The following is a 17,295-nucleotide window of genomic DNA, read 5'->3' as shown; positions in this document are numbered from 1 at the left end:
GACACACGTGAGCTTTTCATGTATCAGCAGCTATGATACTACAATCTGAGGGATGATTAGAACTTGGTTATCAGGCTTAGTAAACGCTATAGTCAACCACTTAATCAAGTCAATAAATCTTTCAAAGACAATGCTGTCCATCCAACCTCTGCAGAGCACTTCGGGAAAAGGATAAGCACTGAAGTGGCGGACCCCACATTTTAGATACTAGGTACCTCTGCTCTGGAGGGCAGCCATTTGGGAGCATGAGCATACAAGGACCGGTACATTTTGTCCTGTATATTTTATGGCTCATAAATTGTTTTCTACAGAGGGCTACACTGGTGTCCTGCTCTTCCAGTGGGTCTAAGGAAGGAGGAAGCAGGAATCAGGATCCTGCCCCACTCACTGAAGGACCAATGCACTGGCCTCACCTTAAGGCTTCCCCATGGCTGAGCCCAGAGCCGGGGGAAGGCAGCAGTCGTGTGTTTACACAAGTGCCCAGGCAGCGGAGTCTACTAGACAGGACTCAACATCCGTCTCAACAGCTGCAGAGCCATTGCTGATTTCCTCTGAGGGAGCCCAGAGCTTCTGAGATGGGGGCGGCATCTCCCCCAGGGCCTGCACCCCCAGAGGGGCCACCACTGATGCCCTCATAAGCACCCTTCCTGTCCTCTTTCTGGACCTGCCGCAGGAAGGAACACGGGGCCGAGCTGAGCGGGCTTCCAGGGCTCCTTGTTGACTACTCCCACCTACTTCCTTCCAGCACAGAATGTGCTAATCAGGAAAACATGTCACAATGACTTGCTTGTTGTAATCCCCTCTTCTGACAAACCTAATGTCGATCAGAACTAACAGCTTAGAAAATGTGACTGAAGTTCAGACTCAGTTTTCAAACTAATACTTAGTCCATTTTTCTTTTAATGTTCTGGGATGGTCATTAGAGAAATAATTTTTCATTGTATAAATGTTACTGTATGTTTGAATATAACATGAACGCTAGTGAAAGTGAGGAGTCGGACCAATCCGCTCATGACTTACCAGGTTCACCAGGTGTACTGCTGCCTAACGTACAGGGCGGGGTAAGGTAGTTACAGTTGTGAGTACGCAAGACACAGTTTATTCTTTTATGATTATTTATTAATTATTGCATTATTTTCCTTATGAACAGCTGTAAACCTACTTTCCCCTACTCTGTTTTAAAAACGGCTTTACTATAGCAAGAATCACCAAAAACTTCAACCAAAGTCACAGACTGATCAGAGCAGACTACCTTCTTCCCTGGCCTAATACTACTTTTATTCTACAGACCTTGCAGCATTTCAATCATGAATCACATGAAATGCTCAATTGAGCTCATTTTTCATAAGGACTTTTTAAAAATGTTACATCCTTTGGGGAAGCTTATCTAAATAGGCATAAAAACAACATGTTTTACAATGACTGTGATATCTTTATAACAAAAAAGGGTGAAATTACTTATAATGTTACTTTAATTAAGCATTAAAATTTTTTAAAATTAAAAATAAAAATATTCTCTATCATATCCTCCTAATTAATCATATAGAAAAAGAGGGACTATATTCTGATCCCACTTTAAGTAAAACGGTTGCACTTCACTCTAAGTGCTATATCTTGGGCACAGGAACTGAAGTTCAGGCAAAGCCTGGGTCCTGAGGAGCTCTAGTGAGGAAGAGTGATGGAATCCTATATAATAAAACCCTAATATGCAAATAGACCGAATGGTGGAACGACCGGTCCCTATGACATGTAATGACCACCAGGGGGCAAACGCTTAATGCAGGAGCTGCCCCCACAGGGGGAGCACCGCTCAGCCCGCAGCCGGGCTCATGGCTGGCAAGCACAGCAGCAGTGGCGGGAGTGGGCCTAAACCAGCAGTCGATGTCCCTCCAGAGGGGTCCTGGACTGCGAGAGGGCACAGGCTGGGCTGAGGGACCCCCGCCCCCCCCCCATGAATGTTGTGCACTGGGCCTCTAGTAAAAGTATAAATGTTAGCACAGATAACTTGAATTAAATGTGATGGGAAAATAGGGTGTACAAACCTCTATGCAAATTAACCAGTACACATTTTTTTTTAATCCTCACCCAAGGATATTTTTCCATTGATTTTTAGAGAGAGTGGAAGACAGTGAAAGGCAGAGAGAAACATCAATGTGAAAGAAACATCACTGGTTGCCTCCTGCACGAGCCCCAACCAGGGCCTGGGCCAGAAGGAGCCTGCAACCAAGGTATGTGCCCTTGACCAGAAACGAACCCGGGACCTTGGTCCACAGGTGGAAACTCTATCCGCTGAGCCAAACCAGCTGGGGCCAGTACACATAATTTGAAGAGACACAAACCCTTAACTTAAAAGTAGGTAAGATATTGTGTTGAATGGTACTAATTAAACACTCTCTTTTTATATATATTTTTATTGATTTCAGAGAGGAAGGGAGAGGGAGAGATAGAATAGAGAAAGAAACATCAATGATGAGAGAGAATCATTGATCGGCTGCCTCCTGCATACCCTCCACTGGGGATGGAGCCCGAAATCTGGCCACGTGCCCTTGACCAAAATCGAACCCGGGACCCTTCAGTCCACAGGCTGACACTCTATCTGCTGAGCCACACCTCTTTGGTTGTGTGACTGGCAGGCGTTTGTTCATGTGTGCAATGCTGCTGTGTGCCCACATAGGTCACTTTCTGAATGGCTTGTGTTATGGAGACTTTGTTATATACACCCAAGAAGGTATTGTATGGAGGAAACAACTAAACCTTACATGGTGCGTAATGCTTGAATCCAAGTCAGTCTCCACTACTAACTTACATAACCTCTCGGCCTACCTCATCTATAAAAAACGGATGATAGCCTTGGCTGGTGCTGCTCAGCGGTTAGAGCATCTGCCTGCATCCTGAATGGTGATGGGTTCATTTCCCAATCAAGGGCACATATCTTGGTTGTGGGTTCAATCCCCGACTCCAGTAGGGGCACATGTGGGAGGCAACCAATTAATGTGTCTCTCTCACATCCATGTTTCTTTTTCTCTTTCCTTCTCTCTTTCCCACCTCCCTTCTTCCTTCCCTCCCTCCCTTTCTATGCTACCTAAATCAATAGGCATGGCCAATGTAGCTCAGTGGTTGAGTGTCGACCTATGAACCAGGAGGTCACGGTTCAATTCCTGGTCAGGGCATATGCCAAGGCCACAGGCTTGATCCCTAGTAGGGGGCATGCAGGAGGCAGCCAATCAATGATCCTTTCTCATCACTGATGTTTCTATTCTTTCTCCTTTTCCCTTCTTCTCTGAAATCAATGAAAATATATTTTTAGAAATAAATAGCCCTAGCTGTTTGGCTCAGTGGATAGAGTGTCAGCCTGTGGACTGAAGGATCCTGGGTTCATTCCTGCCAAGGGCATATGCCTGGGTTGTGGGCTCTAACCCCAGTAGAGGGCATTCAGGATGCAGCTGATCAATGATTCTCTGTCATCACTGATGTTTTTATCTCTCCCTCTCCCTTCCTCTCTGAAATCAATTAAAAAATAGATTTAAAAAGTAAAATAAATAAAACCATTATGTTTAAAAACTAAATAAACAAATAAAAATAAAATAAATGTTTAAAAAAGGGAAGGAATGGATGGGTGGATGGACGGACGGACGGATGATATCACTAAAGGGCTACAGCAAGAAATAAGTCCGTTTAATGTAATTAAAATCATTCCCATCTCAATGCCCTTCCCTTTCAGTAAATACGTTGGTAACAAATATTTACAAAGCACTTACTATTGTGTAAGACCTGCAGACTGGACAATGCAGCAGATAAGCAGCCTCCAGCTGCCTTCCCGAGAAGCTTACAATCTTAAGAAGCTCAGATAAGCACAGAAGAAATATGTATGCTGTATTTAAACTTGAGATCTCCTATCACTCTGTACACACTTATGTGGTCACTTATCACTATAACATAATCTCCTGTAGGATAAGAATTTACACCAAGCACTCTGCTTGGGATTTAGTGACCAGGCAAACATAGGAAGAAAGGCAAGAAAGGGAATAAGAAGTCCAATGAAATACACTGATTCAGCCATGGCTGGGGAGCTGCATTGGTTAGAGCACTGCCTGGATACACCAAGGTTTCAGGTTTAACCCTCGGTCAGAGCACATACAAGAAACAACCAAAGAATAAATAAATAAGTGGAACAACAAACTGATGTTTCTCTCTCCTCCCCTTCCTCTCTCTCTCCAGAAATCAATCAATAAAAATGTTTTTAATATATGCTGATTCATACGTTCTATCATTTGCATCTTACTTCCAAAATATAGGATGTTAATTAACTCAAGGTGCTTTTTTTGGTGGGGAGGCAGGTGGGTAGGAGCAGGTACTGAGTGTACAAAATAATGATTTGATATATGTACTAGTATATACTGTGAAATGATTACCACGGTAAATTTAGTTGACATCCATCACCTCACATAGAAGGATAGGTGTTAGTTCTTCCTTAAATATTTGGTAAATTTATCTGTGAAGCCATCCAATCCAGAATGTTGTTTATTGGAAATTTTTTTTATTACTGCTTCAATTTTGTTGGTTGTAACTGGTATGTTCAGGTTTTGTTTTTTTCTCAATTCAATCTTGGAAGATTGTATATTTCTAGGAATTTATTCATATCTTTCAGATTGTTCAATTTGTTGGTATATAATTTTAAGAGTATTTTCTTATAATCCTTTGTATTTCTGTAGTGTTCATTATTTCTTCTTCACTTTTTAAAATTTATTTGGGTCCTCTTTTTTTCTTGATGAGTCTGATTAAAGGTTTATCGATATTGTTTATCTTTTCATAGAACCAGTTCTTTGCTTCACTGATCTTTTGTATTGATTTTTTTTTTACTCTATTTTGTTTATTTCTGCTCTGATCTTTATTTTTTTACTTCTACTCACTTTGGGCTTTTTTTGTTGTTCTTTTTCTAGTTCCTATAGATGTAAGGTTAGATTGCTTATTTAAGATTTTTCTTGTTTCTTGAGGTAGGCTAGTATTGCTATGAATTTGCCTCTTAGAACTGCTGTTGCTATGACTCATAGATTTGGGGTTCCTTTTTTTCACTTATATTTGTCTCACTGTATCTTCTGATTTCCTTCTTCATCTCACTGTTAACTTATTCATTGTTTAGTAACATGTTATTTAGCCTCCATGTGTTTGTGTTTTTCAGGTGTGTGTTTTTTTCCTAGTAATTGATTTATCTTTTTATACCACTATATCAGAGAAAATACTTGTTATGATTTCAATCTTCTTAAATTTACTGAGACTTGTTTTGTGGACTAACAAGTGATCTATTGTAGAAAATGTTCCCTGTGGCCCTAACCGGTTTGGCTCAGTGGATAAAGCGTCGGCCTGCGGACTGAAGGGTCCCGGGTTCAATTCCAGTCAAGGGCATGTACCTTGGTTGCGGGCACATACCCAGTAGGGAGTGTGCAGGAGGCAGCTGATCGGTGTTTCTCTCTCATCGATGTTTCTAACTCTCTATCCCTCTTCCTTCCTCTCTGTAAAAAAAAGCAATAAAATATTTTTTTAAAAAAAAGAAAATGTTCCCTGTGCATATGAAGAGAAAACATATTCTACTGCTCTCTAGGGTGAAATGCTCTAAAAATAACAATTAAATCCATCTGTTATAATGTGTCATTTGAGGCTACAGTAATTCCTTTTGGATTTTCTGTCTGGAAGACCTGCCCACTGATGTCAAAGGGTGTTCAAGTCCCCTACTATGGCTGTATTACAGTTGATCTCTCCCTTTATGTCCATCAATATTTGCTTTATGTATTTCAGTGCCCCTATGTTGCAGACAAAAATGTATACAAGGGTTATACCCTTCTGTTGGATTGATCCCTTTACCATTATGAAATGTCCTTCTTTGTCTCTTACTACAGTCTTTCTTTTAAAGTCTATATTGTCTGATATAAGTATTGCTACCGTAGCTTTTTTTGTTTGTTTTTGTTTGCATGAAATCTTTCTACCCCTTGACTTTCAGTTTGTGTGTGTCTTTCGTCTAAAGCAGTGGTTCTCAACCTTCCTAATGCTGCGACCCTTTCATACAGTTCCTCATGTTGTGGTGACCCCCAACCATAAAATTATTTTCGTTGCTACTTAATAACTGTAATTTTGCTACTGTTATGAAATGTAATGTAAATATCTGATATGCAGGATGTATTTAGGCGACCCCTGTGAAAGAGTCGTTCGACCCCCAAAGGGGTCGCGACCCACAGGTTGAGAACCGCTGGTCTAAAGTAAGTCTCTTGGAAACAGCATATATATGGGTTTTGTTTTAGCAATTCAGATACTCTATGTCTTTTTTTCTTTTCCTCACCAGAGGATATGCTTTTATTGATGAGAGAGAGAGAGAGAAACATCAATATGAGAGAAAAACATTGCACAGTTGATTCTCGTACGCACCCCAACAGGGGATCAGATCTGGCCCACAATCTAGATATATGTCATTACAGGGACTCAAACCCACAACCTTTTGGTGTACAGGTCCAAGCAACTGAGCCACCCAGCCAGGGCTACTCTATGTCTTTTGATTGGAGCACTTAATCCAATTATATTTAAAATCATTACTGGCTGCCCTAACTGGTTTGGCTCAGTGGATAAAGCGTCGGCCTGTGGACCGAAAGGTCCCAGGTTCAATTCCAGTCAAGGGCATGTACCTTGGTTGTGGGCACATCCCCAGTAGGAGGTGTGCAGGAGGCAGCTGATCGATGTTTCTCTCTCATCAATGTTTCTAACTCTCTATCCCTCTCCCTTCCTCTCCATAAAAAACCAATAAAATATATTTTAAAAAATAAAAATAAAATGATTACTGGCTTCTGGTCAAGTTTGCAGCATACATAAATAAAAAGAATAATTTACAGGGAATCAACAGTAGGGAAGATGAAGCCGAGAATCAAAACAGTGAAGGAGAAGAGAGAGTAAGAAATTGAAAACCTATTTTTAAAAATGCTGGGGGGGAAGGAGCTGGAGGGGTTCGGTGCGGGGAGGGAGTGGATGTATGTAATACTTTCAACAATAAAGAATTACTTTTTAAAAAATGACAGAAAACTTCCCTAACCTGGTAAAGGAAAAAGACACACAAGTCCAGGAAGCACAGAGGCCCAGACAAAACGAACCTAAAGTGGACCATACCCAGACAAATCATAATTAAAATACAAAAGGTTAAAAGACAAAGAGTGAATCTTAAAAGCAGCAAGAGAAAACCAGTAAGTTATCCACAAGATTATTCTACCCAGCAAAGCTATTACTTAAAATTGAAGGAGAAATAAAGAGCTTTCCAGACAAGAAAAAGATAAAGGAGTTCATCACTGCCAAACCAGCGTTACATAAAATATTAGTCTTCTTTAAGAAGAAAAATCAGCCCTAACTGGTTTGGCTCAGTGGCTAGAGCTCAGCCTGCGGACTGAAAGGTCCCAGGTTCGATTCCGGTCAAGGGCATGTACCTTGGCTGCGGCCACATCCCCAGTGGTGGGTGTGCAGGAGGCAGCCGATCGATGTTTTTCTCTCATTGATGTTTCTAACTCTCTATCCCTCTCCCTTCCTCTCTATAAAAAAAAATCAATAAAATATATTTTTTTTAAAAAAGAAGAAAAATCAAATATATGAATAAGATGACTATACACACACACACACACACACACACACACACAATTGAATCTAAAAAAAACAAATGAACAAACAGAACAGTCAGAGAACATTTTGATGATTGGGAGGGAGTTTGGGGGTTGGGTGAAAAAGGTGAAGGGATTAAGAAGTGCAAATAGATAGTTACAGAACAGTCACAGGACTGTTAAAGTACAGCATAGGGAATATAGTCAATAATATCGTAATAACTATGTATGGTGTCAGATGGGTACAAGATTTATCAGGATGATCATTTAGTAACTTATAGAATGTCTAATCACTGAGGTGTACACCTGAAACCAAAATAATACAGAGGTGGGCAAAAGTAGATTTATAGTTGTGAGTAAATAAAACAGAATTTACTCTTATATTAATACTGGTGCCCTGGTGCACAGATTCATGCACATTGAAAGGAAATTAATTAGAAGGTGGCCGGCAGGGTGGGACTGGGTGAGATGGGCTTGACACGCCCTGGAGCCAACCTCCTACAGTCTCTCCCTGGCCAGCTGCACCTGGGGCAGTGCCATGGCTCAAAGGGCGTCTGCAGAGTGAGCGGAGTCCCTCGGCTTGACCTGCAGGGATTGGGCCTAACCCGGCTCTCCAGCATCCCCCAAGGGGTTCCGGATTGCAAGAGGGCAGCTCTTGGGTGACAAACCCTGGAATTGGGCTCCCTCCTCTCTGGCTCCAGGGTACGTCACCCAAGAACCACCACTGCCAAGTCACCACAGCTCAGCAGCTCCTGCGTTGAGCGTCTGCCCCCTGGTGGTCAGTGCACATCATAGCTACCAGTCGAACAGTTGGAAGGTCGCTTAGCCTTTTATATAGATTTCTTAGTCATTGTATTATTTATGTGTACTATAACTGCAAACCTATTGTTGCCAACTCCTGTATTGTATGTCAACTGTAATTGAAAAATTATGATTTAAATAAATTTATTTAGCCCTAGCCGGTGTGGCTCAGTGGATAGAGCGTCAGCCTGTGGAATCAAGGATCCCGGGTTCGATTCCGGTCAAGGGCATGTACCTTGGTTGCGGGCACATCCCCAGTAGGGGGTGTGCAGGAGGCAGCTGATCGGTGTTTCTCTCTCATCGATGTTTCTAACTCTCTATCCCTCTCCCTTCCTCTCTGTAAAAAATCAATAAAGTATATTTTAAAAATAAATAAATAAATAAATTTATGTGTATGTATTTACTGCCACTTCATTATTCATATTTATGTACCTCTTTTTTTCTTTCTTCTTAAAAAAGTCCTTTTAACATTTCTTATAAATACTGTTTTGGTGGTGATGAATTCCTTTGGCCATTTTTTGTCTGGGAAGCCCTTTACTTTTTCAATTCAAATGATAGCCTTGCTGAGCAGAGTAATCTGGATGTAAATCTTTAATTTCATCACTGAATATTTCAGCCCAATCTTCTGGCAGGCAGAGTTTCTGTTGAGAAATTGGCTGACAATCTTAGGAGAGCTTGTAGGTAACTATCTTTCTCTTGCTGCTTTTAAGATTCTGTCTTTATCATTTTTTTTTTAATCCTCATCCAAGGATATTTTTCCATTAATTTAGGGAGAATGGAAGAGAGAGGGAAAAACAGAGAAAAACATCAATGTGAGAGAAACACATTGATTGCTTGCCTCCTGCAGGAGCCCTGGCCAGCGCCAGGGCCTGGTCTGGGGAGGAGCCTGCAACCAAGGTACGTGCCCTTGATTTGGAATTGAACCTGGGACTCTTTGGTCCCTAGGTCGATGCTCTATCCACTGAGCCAAACTAGCTAAGGCTCTGTCTTTATCTTTAATTGCTATTTTAATTATGATGTGTCTTATGGTGAGCCTCTTTGAGTTCATCTTGTTTGGGACTCTGCACTTCCTGGACTTGTGTGTCTTTTTCCTTCATCAGGTTGCAAAGTTTTCAGTCATTATTTCTTCAAATAGGTTATCAATCCCTTGCTCTCTCTCTTCTCCTGGTATCCGTATGATGGGGATGTTGTTGCATTTCATGTTGTCCCAGAGGTCCCTTAAATGTTCCTCATTTTTTAAAAAAGTTATTTTTTCTTTTTGCTATTCTAATTGGATATTTCCTGCTACCTTATCTTCCAAATCACTGATTTGATCCTCTGCTTCATCTAATCTGCCTTTGAGTCCTTCAAGTGTATTTTTAATCCTCACCTTAGGATATGTTTGATTTGAAAGAGGGAGAGGGAGGGAGGGAGGGAGGAACATTGATGTGATAAACATTGATTGGTTGCCTCCTATATGCACCCTGACCAGGGATCAAAGCCACAACCTAGGTCAGTGATGGCAAACCTTTTGAGCTTGGCGTGTCAGCATTTTGAAAAACCCTAACTTAACTCTGGTGCCGTGTCACATACAGAAATTTTTTGATATTTGCAACCATAGTAAAACAAAGATTTATAGTTTTGATATTTATTTTATATTTAAATGCCATTTAACAAAGAAAAATCAACCAAAAAAATGAGTTTGCGTGTCACCTCTGACACGCCTGTCATAGGTTCGCCATCACTGACCTAGGTATATGCCCTGATCGGGAATCAAATCTGCAACCTTTTTTGGTGTATAGGACAACGTTCCTATAAACTGAGCCACCCAGCCAGGGCTTTCTAGTGTATTCTTCATTTCAGATATTGTATTTTTCATTTCTGACTGGTCCTTTTTTATGCTTAGTATCTCTTGCATTAAGTTCTTACTGAGTTCATCCACTCTTCCCCTAAGTTCCTTGGGCATCCTTATAGCCATTGTTTTGAACTCTAGATCTGGTAGATTCTTTTTCTGGAGGTTTCTCCTGTTTTTTCATTTGGAGCATGCTTCTTTGTCTCCCCATTTTGGCTGTCTCTGTGTATTTATTTCTGTGTATCAGGTCAATCTGCTCTGTGTTCCAGTCTTGGTAGGGTGGCCTTATGTAGCAGGTATCCTGTGGGGCTCAGTGGTACAGTCTCCCTGATCACTTAGGCTGGGTGCTCCAGAACAGTTTCTGTGTGGGTTATGAGCCCTCCTATTGTAGTTGTCTTGATTGCTGTTTGACCTCCCGTGGATGGGGCTGGCCTTCAGCCTGGCTGACTATGAGGCTTGGCCCCGACCACAGTGTATGAGTTGCTGTGCAAGAGCTAATCACACAAAGCAAAATCCACCCCGTAGGATCTGGTGCCCGCCAAAACCTCCCTTTGGGTGTGTGGCCTGTGGAGCTAACCGCCTCCCTATACGGTTTTTTTTTTAACTTAAGTTTCAAGCAATGTTATTTGGTTTGATTGTTTTACTTATTCAATTGATTAAATTATGCACATGATGATAATTAAAACATTTTAGAGATGTCTTTCCACCACTCACCCAGGAGTCGCAGGCTTGGGATTTTTCGAAATCTGGAGCTGGAAACACTTTTTTTGAACTCCTGCTTTAACGGGAAGCATTTTCCAATAAATTACATCCCATTTTTTTAAAAAATCAACACCTTAATGTTTTAATGATGTAAACTTATTTAAAATAAAAACATAGTATACACCTAAAATTCTGCCAGCATGATGCTCCACTTCAGAAGTGGGTAAACTACAGCCTACAGCTTTTTGCACACCTGCAAGCTAAGAATGGCTTTTACGTTTTTAAAAAATATATTTTTATTGATTTCAGAAAGGGAGAGAGAGAGAGAGAGAGACATCAATGATGAGAGAGAATCATTGATCAGCTGCCCCTGCACGCTCCCTACTGGGGATCGAGCCTGCAACCCAGGCACGTGCCCTTGAGCGAAATCAAACCCAGGACCTTCAGTCCACAGGCCAACACTCTATCGGATAGAGTCTATCCACTAAGCTAAACCAGCTAGGGTGGCTTTTACATTTAAAAATGTTGTATAAACAACATCCAAGAATATGGGACTGAGTATGTGGACAGCAATGCCTAAAATATTTACTATTTGTCCCCCGACAGAAAGGTTTGCCACCTCCTGCTCTACTTCATAATGGAATTTTGAGTGTCTCACTAAACCAATACCTTCATACTTCTAAATCTACACTTAAGGAAATTTATGATTTCTCTCTCCATTCCCCTGTCCAGTAGTTTCTTTACTAGGCACTCTCTTCACATACAAGTGTTTACACAAGCATTACACAATATTCTGGGTTGGTTAAAACACACACACACACACACACGGGGCTGAGCATGTCTTTTGTTTAATAACAAGCATTGCAGCACAAGTATTTTTCCAACCAGTTTAAGTCCCACAATGGTTTAATAAACTGAGCCTATGAATGAATTAGTGAATTGGGCCTATGTTGCCCAGAACATATGACTTATGCCAACGTCTCCATCTGCATACATCCAATATTGCAAGAGGGCAGGAGACTAAAGATTTTCAGTGCTAAATCAATAAACTAATTAACAATAGGCTGGAATAATATTCATCTCACTTCAATGACAAAGAAAAAACATGTATGAGATGGTGACAGAACTAAATTCAATAAATGTGTGAAACCTATGGATTTGAAGTTCTTCACCACTTCGACCACCTGAAGTCACATTTAAGACTTCCAACAATAAATATGGTGAAAAAAGAGAACATCTATGCTCAAAATGTCAGAAGTCAAAGAGACTATGTGACCTAACAACACTGCAGAAACATTCAGAAATTCTGGAAATAGTATGAACCTTTCCTACATCAGAAAGAACAAAGTTTTCATTTCAGCACAACCAGTAATATGTGATATAGAGCTCAAAGAGGACTACAAAACACCTTCCGAGACAAGCAGCACGGGAGTAAAATACCTCTCCCTACACTAAAGAGGAAAAGCTAGAGGCCTCCTCTCCTTGAAACTGTCAACACCTAAAAATCACCTTCACTCAAAACTCTGTGTCCTCCTTATTCTTCCCAAATAATTAAACATTCTGCAGAAGAAATAAAAATTCAACACACATGCTTTAAATAGATGAAGCGGGAAGACTTAAGAAGGGATCTTATTTGGACTACCTTACAGACTCAAAAGTTTGATTGAAGTTTATTTTTTGGAAGAGGTCTCTAATCAATACAATTTTGATACATTGCGTACACATCTTATATGAGAGACTAATTAGAAATGGAAACATTTTTGTATACCAGAAGAACCATTTCAGTCTTAACTGCAAATTCCTAAAATGCAAACCTACAAACTTCAGATTTTGAGTACATTCATGTTTTTACATATATATGTATTTTTTTTTATTATTATTACTAGAGGCCTGGTGCACAAAATTCATGCACTTGGGGGGAGGGGGTGTCCCTCAGCCCAACCTGCACCCTCTCACAGTCCGGGAGCCCTCAGGGGATGTCCAACTGAGCCAGCAGTCGGACATCCTTAGCATTGCCACAGAGGCAAGAGAGGCTCCCGCCACTGCGCTCGCCAGCCATCAGCCCGGCTTCTGGCTGAGTGGCACTCCCCCTGTGGGAGCGTACTGACTACTAGGGAGCAGCTCTTGCAATGAGCGTCTGCCCCCTGGTGGTCAGTGTGCGTCATAGTGACCGATCGTTCGGCCGTCAGGCCAAAACTGGCTCTCCAACATCCCCTTAGGGGGTCCCCACCAACACACAATCGGCCGGGGAGGGATGCGGGAGATTGGCCAGCCAGTGAGAGACCGCAGGAGGGCTCCAGGGCATGTCCGGCCCATCTAGCTCAGCCCCAATCTGCTGGACCCCAGCAGCAAGCTAACCTATCAGCTGGAGTGTCTGCCCCCTGGTGGTCAGTGCACATCACAGCGACTGGTCGATCAGTCAACTGTCTGCCCCTGGTGGTCAGTGCACATCATAGCAAGCGGTTGAGTGGCCTTAGCATATCATTAGCATATTACGCTTTGATTGGTTGAACAGCTGACCAGCCAACCAGACACTTAGCATATTAGGCTTTTATTATATAGGATTATTGACTTCAGAGAGGAAGAGAGAGGAATAGAGAGATAAAAACATCTATGATGAGAGAGAATCATTGACCAGTTGCCTCCTACACACCATTACCGGGGATCAAGCCCACAACCCAGGCATGTGCCCTTGACTGGAATCGAACCTGGGATCCTTCAGTCCACAGGCCGACGATCTATCCACTGAGCCAAACCAGCTAGGGCTCATAATCATTGTTATTAGTGGTTTCTAATCCAAAACAATACAGGAAATACTTTTCAGAAGCGAAATCTTGGACCAGAGCATAACCGATTTTACTGCGGAAATCACACCATTCTCGTACAATGTGCCAGATCCTTCTAATCACTTCTCACTTACAATATAAATTTCACAGAAACAAGTTATTAATAATGTGAAAGAGATCAAGGAACTGTTGTATTGAATTCTCTGGGACAAATTGTTAGACTGCTTCAAAACACTCTTCAGTACTTGGGACTAACTACTATATTTCGTTATACAGACACGACTTCCAGGAAGTATAGTTCTCCCAAAGGCCAAACTTAAAGTGGCTAATATAATGGTGTTATTTTTCAAACTTGCTAAAAAAATTTTTAGCCCTAGCTGGTGTGGCTCAGTGGATAGAGCGTGGGCCTGGGGACTGAAGTCTCGGGTTCGATTCCGGCCAAGGGCACATACATGTCCCGGTTGTGGGTTCCATCCCCAGTGGGGGGAGTGCAGGAGGCAGACGATCCATGATTCTCTCTCATCATGGGTGTTTCTCTCTCTCTCTCCCTTCCTCTCTGAAATCAATAAAAATATATTTTTAAAAAATTTTCAGCAGGTAATCAAAGCAGCCCACGGAGCAGGGTAGCCAGGTGCTGCAGTCAGGAGACAAGTCCGTTACACAAAGCAGAACCCAGCCGGGCGGTGAGAGAGGAAGTTGAGCAGCGGCGCCTGCGGCTCAGCAGCTCGCCCGGCGGCGCACCTTCCCGACACCCGCTCCGCAGAACCCGCGGTCTCTCCGCGCACATCTGTGCCCCGCGGGCGGCCGCGGGCTGTGAGGATAAAACTTGCGCCAGCGCGGGCAGGGGAGGCCAGTGAAGCACCCCAGTTCCTTCCATCTTGGTGTTACGGCTGAAGGAGAAAGCAAACTAAACGGCAACCGAGGCAGCGTGCCTGGGGGGGTCCCGCCGGCCCCTCCGGCGCAGCGGCTCCAGGAGTCAGTTCCGGGCACCGGCCGCCGGCCGGGCCGCCGAGCACTTCTCACCCCGCCCCCAGCCCCGGCCGGGCCGCGACCCACAGCCCTGCGCCCTGCGCCCTGCGCGGCGCCCCAAGCCCGCACCCCCACCGCACTTCCGCCCCGCGGCTCCCCGCCAACCTGCACCCCAGGCCCTTTGTCTCGCCACACGCACCTCCTCCACGTCCCCCACCCGCAGCTGCCGCGGCCCTTACCCCCCGCCCCGGCTCCCCGCCCCGCGACCCCCCGCCTCCAGCCCGGCACCCCGGCTCTGCGCCGCCCGGCCTCGCCTGACACGTCCCCTCCCCCCGCTTCCCGTTTCCTCGCCGCCCGCCGCGGCCCACGCCCACGCCCCCCGCCCGCGGCCGCAGGCCCGCACCTTGTCCATGAGCTTCCAGCACTTCTCCACCATCTTCTTGTCCACGGCGCCCGGCGGGTGGGGGCCGAGGTGGTGGTGGTGGTGCGGCTGGAAGGCGTCCTTCATGAGCCCGATCAGGCCGCCCGCGCCCGAGCCCCCGGAGCCGCCGCCACCCCCGGGACCCGCGTTCTTCTTCACGTTACCGGCCATGGCCGCGGGCGCGGGGCGCGGGGGCGCTGGGGCCGGGCCGCCGGCTCCGCAGGGTGGCGAGCGGGGCGCGGGAGGGCGCGCGGGGCCTCGCCCAGCCGCCGGCGTCGGCGCAGGGAGGGCGGCGCAGGGAGGGGCGGTGTCGGAGCCGAGGGGTCCGCGGAGCTCGGAGATCGGGCGTCCTCGTCCCCACGGGCCAGCGACCCCACGCCGCCCGCTCGCGGCCGGCAGCCAAGCTGAGCGCCGTCTCCACCTCCTCCCTCCTCCTCGCCCGGCGGCCGGCGGGCGGGGCGTGGGAGCGGCCGGGCGGGGCCGGGCGGCGAGGGGCGGGGCCGGGCGGCGAGGGGCGGGGCCTGGTCCGAGTCTGCGCACTGGACTGGGCCGGGCCGCGCGGGTCCCCGCGGGCGGCAGGTCGGACGCGGGGTGAGTGGGTCCTGGCGGCTGGAACCTGGGTCGCGGAGGAAGAACCCGAAGGTCAAGTCTGTTGCCGCGGCCGCCAGAGGAGGGAGCGCGGGTTCCGCGGTGGAAGGAGGGGCGGGATCCCCACGCCGCGCGGGTGGCGGTGCGTCTACACTCACCCTCGGCGGCCGCGGACGCGACTGAGAGCGCGGATCCTGGGAACGGATCGGACCCCAGGGAAAGGCTGAGACAGCGCGCCGTGAGCTGCTCTCCCCGCGCGCCCTTTGACCTCTGAGCACACGACACTTCCCCCTTTGGGCTTCTGAACCCAAGTTCCTTTGCTGGGAACTGAGCATGTACGCAAGATCCCCTGCTCAGCGCCCCGCACCGCGGCCGCCGGGCCAGGCCTGGCCACAGCCTGCGGGGCTGAGTCCGGCGAGGAGTCCTCCGCAGCTCCCCCTCACTTCCCTTTTTCTAATCTAAGAGTTCGGTTGGAAGAACTTTGAAAAAAGGAACTTCCCTCCCAAAGAAGGAAGTGCCCTGCCCTCATTTGCTAATTCTGAGCCTCCTCTTGGGGAACTTGCAGACACTGGTGTGTCAATAGGGACTCAGTTCCACCTTAGCTCGCCCGCCTGGCTCTTCCACAAAACCCGCGGCCGATTAGGGAAGTCAGCTGACAAGCACTCCTGCATTTACGGGAAACATTTCTCACTGGAGACCCCCAGCCAGATCTCCTGGCGCTGCAGTTCAAAGGCCTTTATGGAAGGTTGAGGACGAATCCACAGTGTCATTTCCTCCAGCGGAATTTCCTTGATTAGTTCCTATCTAGAAAGTGAGGACACTCCCAAGGGAGAATCTAGGCCAGTGGTCAGCAAACCGCGGCTCGCGAGGCACATGCGGCTCTTTGGCCCCTTGAGTGTGGCTCTTTCACAAAATACCACATGTGGTATTTTAAATATGAGGGAAGCTTTTCTCAACAGGCTTCAGGAATTCAGAAACAGCAAAGCATGTTAGCCTTTGTTAAAAAACCTCTCAATGCTACTGTAACAATTAAATTTTTCTCCCTTTAATATTGACATTGGCAACTTTGAAATGCAATTGCTGGATTTAAAAAACAAAGAACTGTGGAGCTCGAAATTTGAACGTCTTTGTGCTGATATAGAAATATTGGAGAAAAACAAATGTGAACTTAGTTCACAGCACAAGTGTTCTGCTTTGAAAGACCTGGAGAAGGAAGATATGTTGATTTTTAATACCTGGAATAGTATTCCTGACTCATATAATCAACTGAAAGAACTAGCATTTGCCATTCTTATTTGGGTCTACATATTTATGCGAACAATCAGTTTCAAGCATGAACCTTATCAAGAGTAAATTGAGAAGTCGTCTTATTGATGAGAACCTGGAATCGTGCCTAAAATTAAAAATAACAACATACAAACCGGACTTACCCAAACTTTCCAAGGAGATGCAAGGCCATTGTTCACATTAGTGTTTGTCAGTCATTGTCATGATTTAATTTTATGGATATTGTAAGGTAAATTGTAAGGAATTTAATTTTATCAATAAATAATATCGTTATTAAGTGTGATA

The 17,295-nt window shown here is 45.1% G+C and overlaps 1 protein-coding gene across 2 annotated transcripts in view; it reads right to left on the bottom strand.

Annotated features, from left to right (window-relative positions):
- The window catches only part of CBL (Cbl proto-oncogene), a 98,351-nt gene extending 82,777 nt beyond the window's left edge, over positions 1-15,574 (bottom strand). For both annotated transcript variants that reach the window (XM_070426231.1, XM_070426232.1), the window contains exon 1: positions 15,118-15,574. In XM_070426231.1, coding sequence (XP_070282332.1) covers positions 15,118-15,306 — 189 coding nt within the window. In that variant the 5' untranslated portion in view covers positions 15,307-15,574. The remainder of the gene's footprint in view (positions 1-15,117) is intronic.
- Between the last annotated feature and the right edge of the window lie 1,721 nt (positions 15,575-17,295).

The sequence above is a fragment of the Myotis yumanensis genome, unplaced genomic scaffold (genome assembly GCF_028538775.1).
Source record: "Myotis yumanensis isolate MYYU_CA2020_CCGP unplaced genomic scaffold, mMyoYum1.0.hap1 SCAF_10, whole genome shotgun sequence".
NCBI classification, from domain to species: Eukaryota; Metazoa; Chordata; class Mammalia; order Chiroptera; family Vespertilionidae; genus Myotis; species Myotis yumanensis.
Note: the sequence above shows the minus strand (reverse complement) of the source record. Positions and strands in the feature narration are given on the sequence as shown.